Source organism: Pseudopipra pipra, chromosome 20 (assembly GCF_036250125.1).
Source record: "Pseudopipra pipra isolate bDixPip1 chromosome 20, bDixPip1.hap1, whole genome shotgun sequence".
Taxonomy (NCBI): Eukaryota; Metazoa; Chordata; class Aves; order Passeriformes; family Pipridae; genus Pseudopipra; species Pseudopipra pipra.
The window spans coordinates 1380460-1396465 of record NC_087568.1 but is presented as its reverse complement, the minus strand read 5'-3'; the positions used below and the strand labels follow the sequence as shown (position 1 = coordinate 1396465).

General features: G+C 46.6%; 1 protein-coding gene across 6 annotated transcripts in view; it reads right to left on the bottom strand.

The window, feature by feature from the left end:
- Positions 1–16006, bottom strand: part of DENND1A (DENN domain containing 1A) — a 152995-nt gene that overhangs the window by 84156 nt on the left and 52833 nt on the right. For all 6 annotated transcript variants that reach the window (XM_064676561.1, XM_064676563.1, XM_064676562.1 and 3 more), the window contains 2 exons: positions 1050–1119; positions 489–569 (listed from right to left, as the gene is read on the bottom strand). In XM_064676561.1, coding sequence (XP_064532631.1) covers positions 489–569; positions 1050–1119 — 151 coding nt within the window. The remainder of the gene's footprint in view (positions 1–488; positions 570–1049; positions 1120–16006) is intronic.

The window sequence follows — 16006 nt, the reverse complement described above, 5'->3', positions numbered from 1 at the left end:
TCACAAGATATAAAAATGAAATAAATTCTTTTTCATATGAGTTTTTTTCAGGGAGGGGGGAAGAGGAGAAGTAACCAGTAAATGTGATAAACAATGAATACTGCAAAGGCTGCTGTGACAGGTATGTGACTGTTCCCCCCCAGCCCTGTCCCCTTGCAGGACCCAGGAGCTGTGCAGGAGTGTGGGCAATAAATGTCCTGGTGCTGCTCTATGACCTCCCCCAGGTCACAGGGGATGGCAGAGATCTCCATGGGGAACACACACAACCTCCCTCCAACCAGAGAACAGCATTTCAGAGACATCTGAGGTTAGGGAGAGGCAAACAGAGGGCCCCGAATGTGAAAAGGGGAATTTCACAGCTCTGTGTCCTCACAGGGAAACAACATCTGTGTACAAGCTCCAGGACAGAGAATTGCTGTTGACATTCCTCTGTTATGACATGGAATGAATATTAAGCACCTTAGTTTCCATCTCCCCCCTTCACTTACCACTCCAAGATGAACAGAGGTTCCTGGCTCAGGGATGGTGAGTTTATGAAATGTTTCTAGGAGCTCACTCCTTTGACTATCCTGAAATAAGGAGGAAAAAAAAAAAGGAATGCTAAGTAGGCACTGGTGCAACCAGGTTAACTCCAGGGCAGAAGGGCCAGATGATGCCAGGTGGGTAAACCTGGCATTAGTAGGGTTAGTTCTACACCTCCTGCACCCGACAATAACCTTGGATCAGCCCCTGTCAGAACATGGGATTGCAGGACTGCTGAGCACAGGGCAGGGGGCAGCCCAGCACGGGCCACTGCAGGAACCCAGGGATTGTGGTGGAGCCACAGCCACACCCTCGGGCTTCATCTTTTCCCAAAAATAATTTAAATGCATATTTATTTTTCAGAGGCACTTCCCAAGCTGATGACCTTCTATGTCACTGCATCATAGGGATTAATAATTCACATGGTCAGCTCTCCTAGAAGCACCTCTTCAACCAGCTCGTTTCATCCTCTCGCCCCCATCTGATATTGGGCAGGGAAAAGGAGGGTCAGTATTTCAGAATAATACCTGTCCTTTTGCTGAATAATCTGCCAAGACATTGAGCAGCTTATAAAAGACTTCAAACCACGGGAGGTAACTGGAAAAAAAGAAAAAAAGAAAAAGCATACATTTAACTTGCTAAATCTCAGTTAATAAATCCAGGATCACCAGCCCTTATGCTACAGATGCATCCCAACGTGATGCTGCATAATTATCTGTCAGGAAAGCCACAGCAGACTTGCACTGGGAGGAGAGCTCTGCCAGGAGGCTGAGGGATCCCTCTCCTTGGAGGGCTGAGCTTTGGAGTTCACCCTTCCCCACTGCTGGGCACCACCCAGCCCCACAGCACCAGGGCTGCCCACCCTCCCCAACACACACAGTCCCACACGAGGTTTAACCCCAAAGATCTCTGTGCACTGATGTCCATGAGTGCTGGAACATACTGAATGTCAAATAACTCTTCTCCTGTACAGCTGCTGAGGGTCCTTGGAAAGCCAAGCCAGGCAGTTATTTTGGGTTTGAGTCCTCACACAAGTGGATTTTTTAAACTGTATAACCAGTATCTCAGGTTTTAATTGTTGTCAGATCTCATCCCATCACTGTGTTTAGCCTGGCCCTTACTTTGGTCAAACAGAAACTTCACCTTCACATTTGCACACAACTTCCAAAAGAAAAGAAGAAACAAGATTCAAAACATGCAGAAAAATCACAGCCTTTTCATTTGAATTACATCTCCACTGCACAAAGTAAGACAGAGAAGATGTTCCTTTCCACTACAGCTTTGGAGGGTTCTGTGCCCTGTTTTCATGGCACAGCTCTTTATTCCAACCCCTTTTCCCAGACCTGTGGGGGATTTCCCTGGGCTGCAGCGAATGCAAAGCCAGTGTGAGGCACTGCCTGATGCTGCTCTAACCACAGCTGCTTTCTGAAGCAAATGGGTTCTACTGTGATATAGTGAGACAGGATCTAAAGTTTTTATAAAATATGACTCCATCCTGACAGCTGTAAGGAATGGAGTGCCCCGTGCTCTGCTGGGCAGCTCTGGGTGATAAATGAGGTGAGAAGCTGTGTATGAGACAGACACAGGGACTGGCACTCCATCATTAGCCTTTGTTTGAAGCCTGCAAATGCTACTGTAAAATGTAAGTAGCTTATCAAAATATACTGATAAGCAACTTAACTTTTCATGTTATATGACAGTATTATCGTTTAAATTAATACGCTCCAAACATCTTTACAAAGTGTGTATTGGAATAGAGCAGAAAGACAGACAATTACCACTTTAAACAGCATTTAAGTTTGGCATTATATTGTAAACAATCCAGAAGGATTAGGTAGAAGATAAGTTTCTTTCTTTCTGTTTAGTTAAATAAACTTCAGCAGAGTTAAAAGCCATTACAAGGGTAACAAGAAATCCTCTCCAAACATATCTGCTAAGTAGAGATTAAGAACCTGGTAAACAAATCCGTGCAAGGCATCTATCAAAAGAGTTTGAGAAGACAGGAAACCAAGGAGGCAGAAAGCTCCCTGGCAGTGGGAAACCACAGCTGCTTCCAGGGAGGCACAATTAAAGTTCTTCTTAATCGCTCGGGGACCTTCTGGAAAACTACATTTACAAGTTGCTGCCAGCAGTGCCAGCGAGTGGGGAAGCTGCAGAGCTGCACTGGCAGAGCTGAAACGAGAACCTTTAAAGCTGCTCCTGTGTTTATGATGTATGTGCATCAAAGCAAAGAGGCAAAGCAGGTTCCCCAGGCTCTGAGGGTGACCATGGAGCAGGTCCTGGCAGCACAGGGACCCCCCCAGGGTCAGGGCTGGGCTGCTGCTCACACTGCTCTGCCCTGCCAGGGCCTGGGTGCACTGCTGTCACACTCCTTGGCCTTCCCTTGTCTCCTCACCAGTACCCTCTGATGAACCTCAGGTTGTCCTTTCTGTAACTTTAACTCTTCCTTGTTTTCCAGGTGATAGTTTAGCAGCTCAGCACTAACTGCTTCTTTTTCTATTTTGAGAATAACGTCTTGTTTTGAGGAGAGAAGTGTCACAGTCTGGGAGCTGAGGAAATGAGCTGGTATTTGAAGCAGAACTCAGCACCCCACAACACACAGGGATCTGTAAGGCTTCGCTCAAGAGAGGGGCAAGACAAGATAAAACAAACCCACCACAGAATTGTGGGAATTCTGTAGACAATCTCACTTCAGTTTTCACCTCCCCCATTGCCACGGCACTATTCAGGATCTCCCTCAGCCCAAAAGTTTTGGATACATTAGAAAGCTAATTTATCCTGCCACCTTCAATACTTTTACTTCATCACTTATTCCATGTGTTGACTACTCAATAGTGAAACAGTTCTGCTTTTATTAGACCAAACTGTGACCAGTTAAAGTTGAAAAAAAACTAAAAAAAAAAACCCCAAGCAATATAGTTATCTCGATTTGCTTCTAGATCTCTGCAAAAGGAAAAAAAAAAAAGATGTGAATTTTTCTTACAAAAAGCAAATCCTCAAGGCAGCCTTTAAACACCCCTCCAAAGAAAGAGAGGAGTTTATAACCCAAAACTTTCTGTGCCGCATGAACTTAAGTAGCACAACTGGTAGCACTACTGAAGATTTATGGCTTATGACTTGCTCATATTTAATTTGTAACCAAACACTTCCCCTTCCTCTTAGCTACCTCAGAAGTTTTGATTAACTCTTGTTTTCACAGGTCAGAGGTTAAGCAAAGGAAGGGAAGCTCTGCAGTGAAGTTGCCCAGAGCCCCGAGCACGGGACGCCCGCACAGCCCCCGCCAGCAGCACCAAACCAGCCCCAAACTGGGCTCCACTCACGGGCCTGAGGTTCAAAGACTCCAATGAGCATAAATCACACTGGGGTGGAAGAGTAAGCAAAAATAAAAGGGCAATCTGAATGCATTGGTTTTTAGCTTCACCCCCGTTCCCAGCTTCCTCACACGTGTACACATGGACAGCAACAGAAGTGCCCCAAGTCCTGGGAATCCAATCAAAGCCTCGGCAAACGGGGCTTCTCCAGGCTGAGGGACGGGCTCAGCACTGGGCTGGCCTGTGCTTGGAACCTTGGGCATGACACAGCTGGGGACAGCCCCAGGGGGACAGCCCCGGGGGGACAGCCCTGGGGGGACAGCCCAGGCTGAGACAGTCCTGCCTGAGCCATCCTAGGTGAGCCAGCCCAGGCTAAAGCAGCCCAGGTGAGCCAGCCCAGGTGAGCCAGCCCAGGTGAGCCAGCCCAGGTGAGCCAGCCCAGGTGCCCCAGCCCTGGCTGATGGAAGCAGGGCCAGGCACAGGCAGAGGCTCCCTGTGCTGCACCAGGTCTGCACAGACTCTCCTGCCCGGGCTGCACAGAGCCTCATTCACTGCCTCATGTCATCACCTTTTTAGTGCCCCCCTCAAAAGCTCAGAACACCATTGGTTACGTGTGTCACAGCAATCAGGGGCTGGCAGAGTGCTCAGACAGCAGTGCTGTGCTGCCCTGCAAACACAAAGGGGCAAGAACATGCAACAACTCTAAGAATAGCAGAGGGGAAATCTTTAAGAAACCATCAACACTGGCAGCCAGTGGAAAAGATGCCTTCCTCAGAAAAACCAGCTGTTTCTTCTCCAGTTCTGAGGCACTGCTAATGAAGAGAGGGTTTGATAAGCCATGTCCTTTCCTTGAATGCAAAAGTCCCACCATTATGACTTCTTTTGATATTTTTTGAGCGCTCATTAAGATGAAGGGGAGTCCCAAGCACAGCATGGACCTCTCAAATCCCTCAGTTATCCCACAGATACCATGTCCATGCCAGGGCAGGGAGGGGCAAACACACCGTGTGGAACCAGGAACTCAACTTCCTGCTGGAAGGGGAAATCCCCAGTGAAGTCAACCTAAAAAGAGAGGGATTTTTCAGTGTTACCTGCAGCAGGAAACAGCAGGAAACAGCAGGAAACCCAAGTGTGCAAGAACCTGTGAATGCTGAACTCACCAGAACAACTCTCATGGAACACTCCAGCCTTTGAGAACCTCATCAGCAGAAAGGCTCCGTGTCCCAGGGCAGCACCAGCACAGCCCAGTGGCAAGGGGGACCTTCTCAAATGATTGACGAAGATTTGCTAATTACCATAGCAACTGCTTATAAAACTAACTTTTAACATTGATGGCTCCACCATTCCATGTCCCTGGTGTGCTGACACCATGGAAGAGCAGAGCAAGCACTCCTGGAAAGGGCCCTGTGGTACCTCTGGTCTCCTCTGAACCTCTGAAGACAAGCAGCACCTCAGCTGTCCCAGCTCCTGTCCCAGCTCCTGGGCTGTGCACAGGCAGAGCTGCACTTCTGCACACCCATCCTCTGAAATTATTGTGACTCAGCAACTTGTCTGACACCAACACATTTCCTGCAGCATCCCCTCCTAGACTGAGTTGCAAGCACACATAACTTTTACTCCTTCCATTCACACAGATCAGAAGTGGAATTTTAACATGTATTTATTTATAACACATACTATATATATTTTGATAACAGCATAACCAACTGCCATCTCCCTTGCAAAACAGAACAGTCATTTCCATTTTACAGATGGGCACACTTCTCTGTGGTGACAGGCTTACAAAATCTGTCTGTATTAGCCAGGATTGGATTCAGGGAGCTCCCAAATCTTGACCTTTTGCTCAGTACAATATTCTGCAGTGGCCTAGAATACTCAGTTCTGTCAATAATGACCTTGGTTATTACATGAATGATAGTATTCATCATCACTCACTTCACTGACACCCTCCTGATTGACATAAGTGTGAGGAAGAGGAAATTCAGGCCAACCCTTCCAGTGCCCCTCACACAGCACTGCCACACACTGCAGCACTCAGGGGGCACCTCTGGGGACAGCCCCCCCTGGACTTGAGAGAACCAGCACAGAAAATACCTCAGACATCAGCCAGCCTTGGGGAGCAGTCATCCAAGACTTCTGGCATTTAGAGATAAAACTCTGCAATTCATCCTTAAAACCAGTGTTGCTTCTTTCCATCCTCCTGCACCTGGCAGCTAACAGTTCTCCTCCCAGACAGCATTATTCCTAATCATGGAATCATGTTCTGGCTTAAGCTAGTAATGGTGATTTGGGGTTCTGACAATGAACTAAGTTATGTTTGCCAGTCACGATGCTCTTCAGGGGTTCTATGCAGACGTGATTTTAAATAGCAAAAACACATCATCAAAACACTTCTTTCTTCCTTTCATTAAAAATACGAATTTCCCTTTTGAATTATTTTTAAATTCCACCTTAATTTTTAGCAATTAAGTTCAATTACTTATCTGCATATTTTAAAGCCAGTCCCTTCTCTCTGCTCAGGGATGACTCTCCACATGCTATTATTTTCCTTGCAGTAGTACACCACTACATTTTTTTTTCCCCACCTTCCTTTCCTTCCCCCACCCAATGTTTCCAGCATTTTTACAAAATGCAGTTGAAAGAACCAAGGCATCTCTAGGCTCCTTTGGGAATTTCCGTGGGCTAAATTCCCAGTTCAGCCATCCCTCTGTTCCACGTCCCCCCTGCACCTCATGGACCTCAGAGCATCGTTATTGTCTCTTCTGGACTCGTCTGGTGACACGTTCTCACACTCAGAGCTGAACCACACACAGACACCCCAAATCTCCATAGCAACACCTGTGCATGGTGATGAGATCCAGCCTTACCTTCCCCAGCCTCCTCTGAACATTAGCTTTTTATTTATTTCAGTTGTGTCTCTGCTTTACACCTCCCCCTGAGTGCCCCTGCCACCACAGAGAGCCAGCTGCACCCCTGCCTTTCCTCACTCCCACAGCAGCTCTTTGCTTTTTGCATTTTCTCCAATTTTGTTATAAACTTCTCTTTGTTTATTATCCTCCCATGATTCAGTTAAAGTTCTGTAGCTCAGGCATGTGACTCATGTACACATTTCAGAAGTATCAAACCCCACAGAAGTGGATCACACCTCATCTCACGGAGCATCTCGACATACAAAAGCCAACTGCAAGTGCTTACTGGGGTGACCTGCCACTGTCTGTTAACAATAAAAGTCAATTCAAACATTCCATTCCTGTTTTCCTACACAGTGTGATCATGTCTAAGCAGTCACAGCAAGTGTCCCTTGCACAAAGCCCCCCAGGTTCCCCAAATGCCCCTGTGAGCCCAGCCCTTCCCAAACAGCTCTGTGGCCCTGGAGCTGCAGCAGCCCCAGCCCACAGAGAGCCTGAGGGAGCTGGAGACCCCCAGCACCACACAGGGCCAGGGAACTGCAGCAGAGACACTGAAGATGGAACGATCCTATGGTCTAGTCAAGCTCAAAGTGCCCGGGCAGCTGGAGGTGCCCGTTCCAAGGGCGTCTGCTCGGGGCTGACACCTCCCTGGGACATGGCCAAGGCAGCTGGGGCTGAGTGGGACAGAGCTGGCACCCCTTCCCAGGGCCTTTGTGCTCACTCCAAAACCCTGGGGGAAAACAAGGGTCCAGAGCAGCTGTGGAATTTCTGTAAATGAAAGGAATTGAGAGGAGCTTGGCATGGCAGTGTGCAGGACCCTGCAGCACCCACGGGCACACACTGACCTCAGAGAAGGGGGAAACAACATCACTTCACGCTCTGAAAAATAAACAGTTGTTCCTTGGGCTTTCATTGAAAAACATTTTACACAAACCCAACCTGTTTCAAGAGCCTGCAGCACTGCACTTCAGCCTGGGGAGCAGGAATCCCACACCTTCTGGCTCACAGGCCCAGGTACCACCATCCTCTGCTCTGCACAAAGGAACTGTAAGTTCACAAGCATAACACCATTTAGAGTGGGCACAGCTTTAAGTACCCTCAACAGTCAAGCTTTCATCTTGTGAGTCACCAATCACTCTGACATTTTAGAAATTTATTTAATTTTATGATAGGCTATTTTGTGTTTAATTTATTTCAGAAGTATCCTTAGGCCCTGGTTGTTGCTGGACATACTGAAGGGCTTGGCAGTTTATAACAAGATTTATGAAATGCAACAAGATATCCTTGGAGTAAAAGAGTCAACAGTTGTGTTTCCCTTAACACCAACAGAAATACATTGGCCAATGGTTTTCCTTGGCCAGGGTAAAATGCTCTAAATAACAAATAAGAGGGTACAAAACAGCCTTAAACTGAGAAAAGTTACGGATGATACTGGCACTAAATTGCCTGGACTTAAAAAAATTGGTTATGAAGGAGTTAGAGCAGTTTGGCACATGAGGCTTGGTTTGAAAAAGCAGGATGTACCAGACAGCATGAGAGCCTAAAGATCCCCACTGAAGTGACAATACAGAGAGAGGATTCCAAAGGCTTAGCTTGTCAAGGAATCTCCCTTCTCAAACCACGTTTAAAAGCACACATGAAAGTGCTGGAAGAGAGAATTCTAGATGTGGCAGACAATCAGAGATCCCACTAGGTTTGAGACATCTGGCATCAGTTGAAATCCATCACATTTCATTTGGGGATCAAAGCCTGCTGTTAAGTCTATCACAGGTTGAAATAGTAGATCCTGAACAGCCTTTTCATCCCAATGCAAATTAACCCTTTTTCCTTGACCAGAGAAACAGCTCCTTTTCATTACTGACTCCAATCATATGTGCTTGTCAAGCTATGCCCTCTAGTCCTAAGTTTCAGCTGGAATTTCAGTAGAATGATGAAGTTTTTATTATAAATCAGAAGTGCTCCCTATCAGCACACGGGCCATGTGCTCCAGCACTGCTGCAGGGAGCTCCAAACCACTGCCCTGGGACAGTTTGTGTCACCACCTGGAACAGAGAAACTCCTGAAGGGAAGAAAAATGTTCCCAACCTGTGTGCTCAAGAGCCCCACTGCAAGGCTGGTGAGGAGCTGTGCTTGTGCTAAAGGGATTTGCTGCTCCTTTCAAAGCTGGAGCTGAGCATCAGGTGTGTGTTGTGACACCTGTGAGCGAGTTCTGGACACAGCAGTGATTCTGTGCATTTTGGAAAATGAACTCCAGAGAGCACTGGGGCAGGGCATGAGAATGTTTCAGTGCAAAAAGTGGAGGAGAAATCAATTACAGGTACCCCTCTTCTGGAATGTTCTCCACACCACTTGTGTTTCCTGTGGGCAAGAAACAAACCTAAGTGAACCAAGGGTTTTACAGTTCCCTCCACAGGGAGGGAACTTCACCACAGTGAAGAGACATTCACATGCTCAGAGGTGGCACACGTGCCTCCTAATAATAACAGGCAAAGTTGGTAGCAAGTCACAAAAGTTAAACTCAAACCCAACCAGAGTTGAAAGCACCAAGTGAGAAATTCCATTCAGGTGTAAGAATAAGCACATGAAACGACAGCACTCGACTCTTCACCTGCAGACATACCACTGATGAACCTCACACAGAATTCCTGAAAATGTGACACAGCAATTAAAGAAAAGGTCTCTGTGGCCCATTAACTGGCTAGAGAGCACAGTTTTGATTTACAAGGCTTATTGTCCAACATCAGTTTAAGCAAATGATTAAAATAGGAAATTGCCCACAATCATTTTATTCTCTGCACTCTCAAACACTAATAAACCCTAACCCACACTGAGCTGAGCTGCTGTGGGGAAATACCTGCACAGTGTGGAGCAAGACCTGTCCCCTCCCCAGGCTGTTCCAAACCTGGGGTTACAGTGAAGGGGCTCATTCCAGCTCCTGCACAGCCCAGGTAACTCTGCCCCTCGGAAGCCACTCGGAGCCTTCCCTCCCGTGCCTGCAGTGCCCGAGCCAGGGTTTCCATCGGGACAATGCTCAGCCGTTCCCCAGCAGCCTTTCCCGGCAGTTCCACCTCCCTGAGCAGCCCCGGCTCTCCAATTACCTCCCCTAACCCGAGGGCTCTGCGCGGCTCCGGAGGAAGCTGCCGTGTAATCTCGCTGGGAATGTTGTTCACATCTGTCAGCAGGGACAGGATGGCTCCCCCTGACAGATGCATTTGTAAGCCTTCAGCCGGCAGCCCAAAGTGATCCATTTGGGAAGAGAAGATCTATCCATTTAGTACTTTAACCGCTTCCTCCCTCGCCCCTGGTGCCAGGGAGGGGTTTTCCCCAAGGTGATGCGCTAATTCAGTTTGTATTAGCTCGAAAATGAAGTTTCCAAGCCAGTCAGCCAGGGCCAAAGGTAATAAAAAGTGACATGATTTAATTATTTCTGTTACAGTTGTTCAGCAACGAAAGAAGGCGCGACACGAAGCCCTAATTAATTAAGTAAAATCAGTTCCTGGTCAGAAGGCAAGCCCAGTGAAGAGGCTGGACTGAATGCAGCACTCTCAGCTTTACCCAATTCCACCAGTAGCAATACACTGGTATCACTAACACTTGACATTTTTTGTTGTGATCCTTCTCATCGATATTTTACAGAAGTGTTCTGACTTGCAGTGAAGATTAAAGCTTCAGCAAAATCTGCAATAAACTTCCTTTGACACACCTTCACTACTCTTTAAATTCACTAAAAGTCAGTGAAATTAGTATTCCCTGGATTGGTAATGCAGAGGGAGGAGGAGAAGGTATCTTGGGTCTCAGGCCTTTCAGGCCTGTAGTCAGCGTGAGTGTGAATCCACTCTGGAGCCTTCTCCCACTTCTACTGATTTCTCATTTTCCTGTAAATACCATGACCAACAAGATCTCTAAGGGTCTGTGCATAATTTACTGTCACCTTTGGAAAAAAACCACGAATCCTTTTACAATCCTAAGTATTCCCAGGAGAAGGTGGCAAACTGCACATAGAAAAAATTGCAGGGCCAGGACTGTTGGAACCCATGGAACTGCACAAACAAGTTCACAGATTTTCTTAAGGGTACAAACTTTAAAGACACAGAGGCCTACAAGTGTTGGGGATAACTGTAACCAGAGCAGGAATCCTGCTTGCCCAGCAGTGGGAGAGTCACAGCCCAGCTCTGGCAGCCGCTCACTCTGCAGAGCAACAATCCACTCCTGCAGGTCTGAGAGCTGAGAACACCCATGGCAAGGGAAGTTCCCCAAACCTGCTGCTGCATGCCTTGAAGTGTTTTCACCCTCAGGTTCCTCTCCCTGTCCTCCCAAGCCCGGGGTGAGCTGTCCCTGGCAGTGTGTGCAAGGGAATTGCGTGAGGAAGACGGCACTGCCAGCGCTGCACCTCGGCTCAGGACCAACAAAGCAAGGAAAAGCAAGGAGGGAACACAGTCACAGTTTCAATGCACGTTCCTCTGTCACAGAGCTGGAACCCAAGAGCTCCAATGCTTTCCCTGGTTACAGCAGTGCTGTGGAGGTGGCTGCCCTGGGCTGTGCAGCGGCAGTGACCCATCAGTGCAGGTTCCAGAGTGAGACTGGGAAGCATTTTTACTATTACACTGCTCATAATTCAAACTCTGTTTTGTGTCTGTCGTTATAGGTCATTGTTGGCCAGATGGAAAGTATTAAGGAAAAAGGATTGCAACTAAATCAATGGGCTGTAGTGTGCTGCCAAAAGGCCCCAGGGTAACTACAAGCAGATTTGCAGGCAGGCTCTGCTCGGCACAGCCCGGCTCTGGCACATCCTCTGCCCTCACTAACAGCAGGAGGGCTCGGGGCCAGCTGAGAGCAGCTACTGTGCCAAACAGACTGTGCAGGTCTTGCTGCTTGAATGCTCCCACAGAAAGGGGGAATCGATGGGGCTCTCTGTAAACAACTCCCTGTACTTTCTGGCTGCTGCTAACTCAGAAGTGGGATAACTTCAGCCCACTACAAAATTAATGCAAGGACACAGCTCAGCCCTGGTACCAAAATCAACGTGGAAACAATAAACATCAGTGCTGAGGGATAACACTTCAACTTCCAACTAAGAATAATGATGTGTATATACACATTCACAGAGAAACTCAAAATCAACATCTTTTCTCCAATTGCAAGCACCGTATGGGAACAATTAAAGAATGGCTGAACAGCAGCCAAATCAAGAATTCATATTCATATTCTTTCTAACCTCTGATTCACAAGTGGAAGGGTCTTAAATTTGGCTACTGAGAATTTGAATTTTTATATTTCTTTTTAATATCAATACTTCCCAGGAGATACCTTTTCTTTTGCACAGCTCATTGCTGCAGTTATCAATGAGCAGGTTCAGCTTAGCTAGGAAGCTCAGTGGGAAAAAATATCTTCCTAATATTACCCAACTAAGCTCTTCTGCATCCAGCATTGGAGTGCAGCCAGCCATGTCCGCAGACAAAACTTCAAGCTCGCTGGATGGACAGAAGTCATTTCTCTTTCTAGTGAATGGTAAGAGGAAAAAATGATAGAAACAAAGGGGAACTTCTGGTTCCTCATCTGCAGCAAAGATTCACAACCCCTCCTGCAGCCACGAGGCACTACTGTCTTATTTAAATCATTACTATCTTATTTAAAAATACGTGAGCAAGGGAAGATCCCAAGCCTTACAGGTTTTCTGAAGGAAGTTTCTAGAGGCCATGAAAAGGTTAATGGCAGACATGAAAACTGAAGGCAAGAAATGAGCAGATGTAATACAAAATTCTATTCTTCTTTTCCTGGAACTGTAGCTTGCAATAGCTCATCTCTATCTTGTAAAACTCGTAAGGACAATAAAGAAAAACCACAGGAAGTTTGGGAAAACTACACTGGAGACAGTGTATCAGGAAGAAGAAACACAAAGCAGATAGCTAAATTTAATTGATGTCAAGCTCCCTCTTCACTGGGTTCATCACTTTTCCACATATATTCTGACAAGCAACTGAAAAGAAAAGTCAGTGTCTGTTTAGGCAAATCAGCGGGGGTAAAAACCCTCAACTTCTGAGATGTAAACTGTTTTATAAACATGTCAAGTTAAGGCAGAATGCCTGCAGCACCCCCAGCCTCCGACACACGCACTCGGGGCGTTCTCACATTTTCTGAGCCACCTCAGCTCAGCTTCCTGTCACCCAGCACAGAGAGGGGCCTGCTTTGCTGCAGCTACAGCTTGGAGGGAACTCCAGTTTCTGGGGAAGGTCAGGCTCCAGCTCCAGGTCCTGCCTGTCCTCTCCTCTCCTCTTGGCAGGGCCCATGCAGAGCCCTGAGGGATCTGTGTCTGCAGCTCTCACTGACAGTCAGAGCAGCTGCTGAAGCCTCTGCTAAAAAATAGCAATAATAAAAAATCTATGAAGGCTGCAGACAGAGTCTCTACAGCAACATTTTTATTAGGTACTATTTTGTTGCAGTGTTGAATCAGAGAGATCCAATTTCTCATGATTTATACATGGATTTCGTGGCCTTTGCCAATGTCTAACAGAAGCAGTTTGCCATTTGCTTTCATCTCCAGAGCATTTTAAGCAGAACAGGGATTCCAGGGTCGATACACCTCAAGGACCAAACTGACTGTCCAAAAAGTGTTCCAGCCATTACCAAACATCTCTTGGAAGGCTTCAAAGTATCACATAGATACTTATGGAAGCAAAACATTGATTTCACTTATTACCATTTTATTCAACATACAACTATAGTAAATCCTCAGAAAATAAAGACCGGACTTCTTTCTTACTTAATTAGACAGTAATATTTTCTGTGTCTACACAGAAATCTGACAGTGAAAAGGGAAAGGAAAGAAACCAAGTAAAAGAGATATATAGAGAGAAAGGTGGAGGGATTTTTTTTGTTTGGGTTCTTTTTTATGGCTATCTCTGCCCAGGGGTTCTGTACAGTCACTGCTTGCAGCCTAAACTCATGACTACAACTTTAAGCTGGTAAAAGAAATTTTTCCTCTGCTGTAGGACAGCCCAGTTTCATCATCAGTTCTCTTCCTCTCCTTTAAAAGAAATGGATTATATGTAAACTTCTCTTAAACAGTAATTCTAAATTAAAATTCCATCATTGTATAAAAGCACTAATGTCACACAGGCTGCAGTGAACTAAGTGGAACTTTACCAAGGAAAAGCACCCACAATTTATTGCACTCAGCTTGCCAGAGCAAAAGTGCTTTGGGTGCACCCTCATGGCACGTGTCACTAATGGCAACTGGGTGTCCAACTGGCTCCTTGTCCCTCTTCGTGCTGGTTCCCTTCTCCACCTTCCAATTCACTCCAAAATAAAAGCAGCATAACTACTTTCTTAGCAGGCACAAAACAGTGTTCCTATTAATTTACTTTATATATGCAAAGGAAAAACAACAAAGCATGAAGCCACTGTAAATCAGGTAAGAATTTTTAGTTAACAAGAAGAATTCTGAGGCTCAGCCTCCCCATATATCAGAGTGCTACTAAATACATTCAACTCTTTGTCATCAAAGCCAGTACACTGCACAGAAGAACACTCCCATTACCACTGGTTCAAAGCATGTATCACAAATCTGTGCCTTTCAATGTTCCAAACTTTCCTCCAGATCCACTGAGAACGGGATGTCCTTCCTTATTCATCTGCAAATCCTCCTCTCAAACAACAGCCACAGAACATTTGAGAACAAAAACAAAGTATATCAACCTCTCTAATTTAAGTACTGAATAATTTCCATGGGTTATTACAGAATTTCTATAGGCTCAAGCTCTTGTTGAGCTGAATTACTCCAACCTGACTCACTACCATGAACCAAATGTTCCTGGTGTGTGCAGGAAGGCAGCAAAGGCAGCTCTGGAACAGTGGGTGGAATCCAATGAAATTCAGTTCAGTAGGAAGCCCAGGCTGAGGCTACAAACACCAGCACAAGGATTCAAAGAGGATGATAAAGATGAAGAAAAAGGCAAGAATCTCATTCCTCCAGAGGAAGAAGGTGGCTGTGAGGGGGAAGCAGCTTCCCATTCCTCCCCCCTCGTCCTCTCCATCCCTGGCAAACAGCAGCCAGGATTGGCTAATGGTGCCCTGTCCTTGGCAGAAGTGAGGTTCCTTCACCTTTGCACCTACTACTTTCTTCTTTAAAACAATCCCATGGATGACATTCCACCAGACACATCAGCCTTACACTTGTGGGAGATGAAGCCTTTGAGGATCACGCGAATCAAAACTTGGATGTTTGGGTGTTTTAACAGTGCAGGTTGTTCAAAGGATATTGAACCTGTGGGACCTCCCCCCACAGCTGAGAAACAGCAGAAAGTGTCATGGTGAATAACTGGTGCCTCTTACTCCAAAAGCACCGCTCAGGGCAGGTGAGCCTTCCTGCAGCCGGACACTGAGTGCCACCAGGGACCCAGCTGGGACACCCAGAACCCCCAAAAGGGGGAAACCTGGACAGAAACGAGTGCCCAGGGAGGAGGTTTTGTAAAGCTTAACCCCTTCAGAGCGGGGGGATGAGGTTTTTCAAAGCCTTCAACAACAATGTCAAAACTCCAAACTGTGTTCTCTGCCCCAAGGGTGAACACTCCCCTGTGATTTTGGCCAAACCAGTGCCAAGGGGATGATCCCAAAGCAGCCCCCAGCCCAGGCTGTCCGTTCTGTGCCCCGGGCAGTGCTGGGTGGGGCTCTGGCTGTCCCGGGCGGTTGGTGCCATGGCTCAGTGCCCTGCCAGTTGGCACTGCCGGGCCAGGAAGCTGTCAGTTCCAATCAGGGCTCGGCCCCGCAGCCCCATTAAAGGAGCCTTGCTGGGGAAGGGGCGGCCACTGTTTCCAAAGCATGGGAAAAAAAAAGAAAAAAAAAAAAAAGGAAAAAAAAGGGCTCTGCTTTCCTTAGATTTGAGCTGGCAACTTTCACTGACTGGAGTTTTCAAGGAGCTATGAATGAGCCTAACAAAGGAGTTCTGTGGCCAGTTTCTGGCTGAAATCCATGTCAACAGTTTTTAAGGTCACAGGTCACACTAACTAACATTTATTCCCAGCAGACCCCGCTCTAAACACAAGCTGTAAGTAGTACAAATTTGGAATTTTTCTGTAATCCCTTGAGATATTCCTGATCCTTCCACATGTTTCTGCTCAATTAAAAACAATTCTCACTTTGCACCACAAGAGAGGCCCCTGCTCAGAAATCTTATTCTGTCCTAAGAATAAATGGACAAAGACTGCAATCAAAGGGAAGGAAAGGGGGGAGGAGAGGAACTCACAACAAATCACACCAAAAACCTCA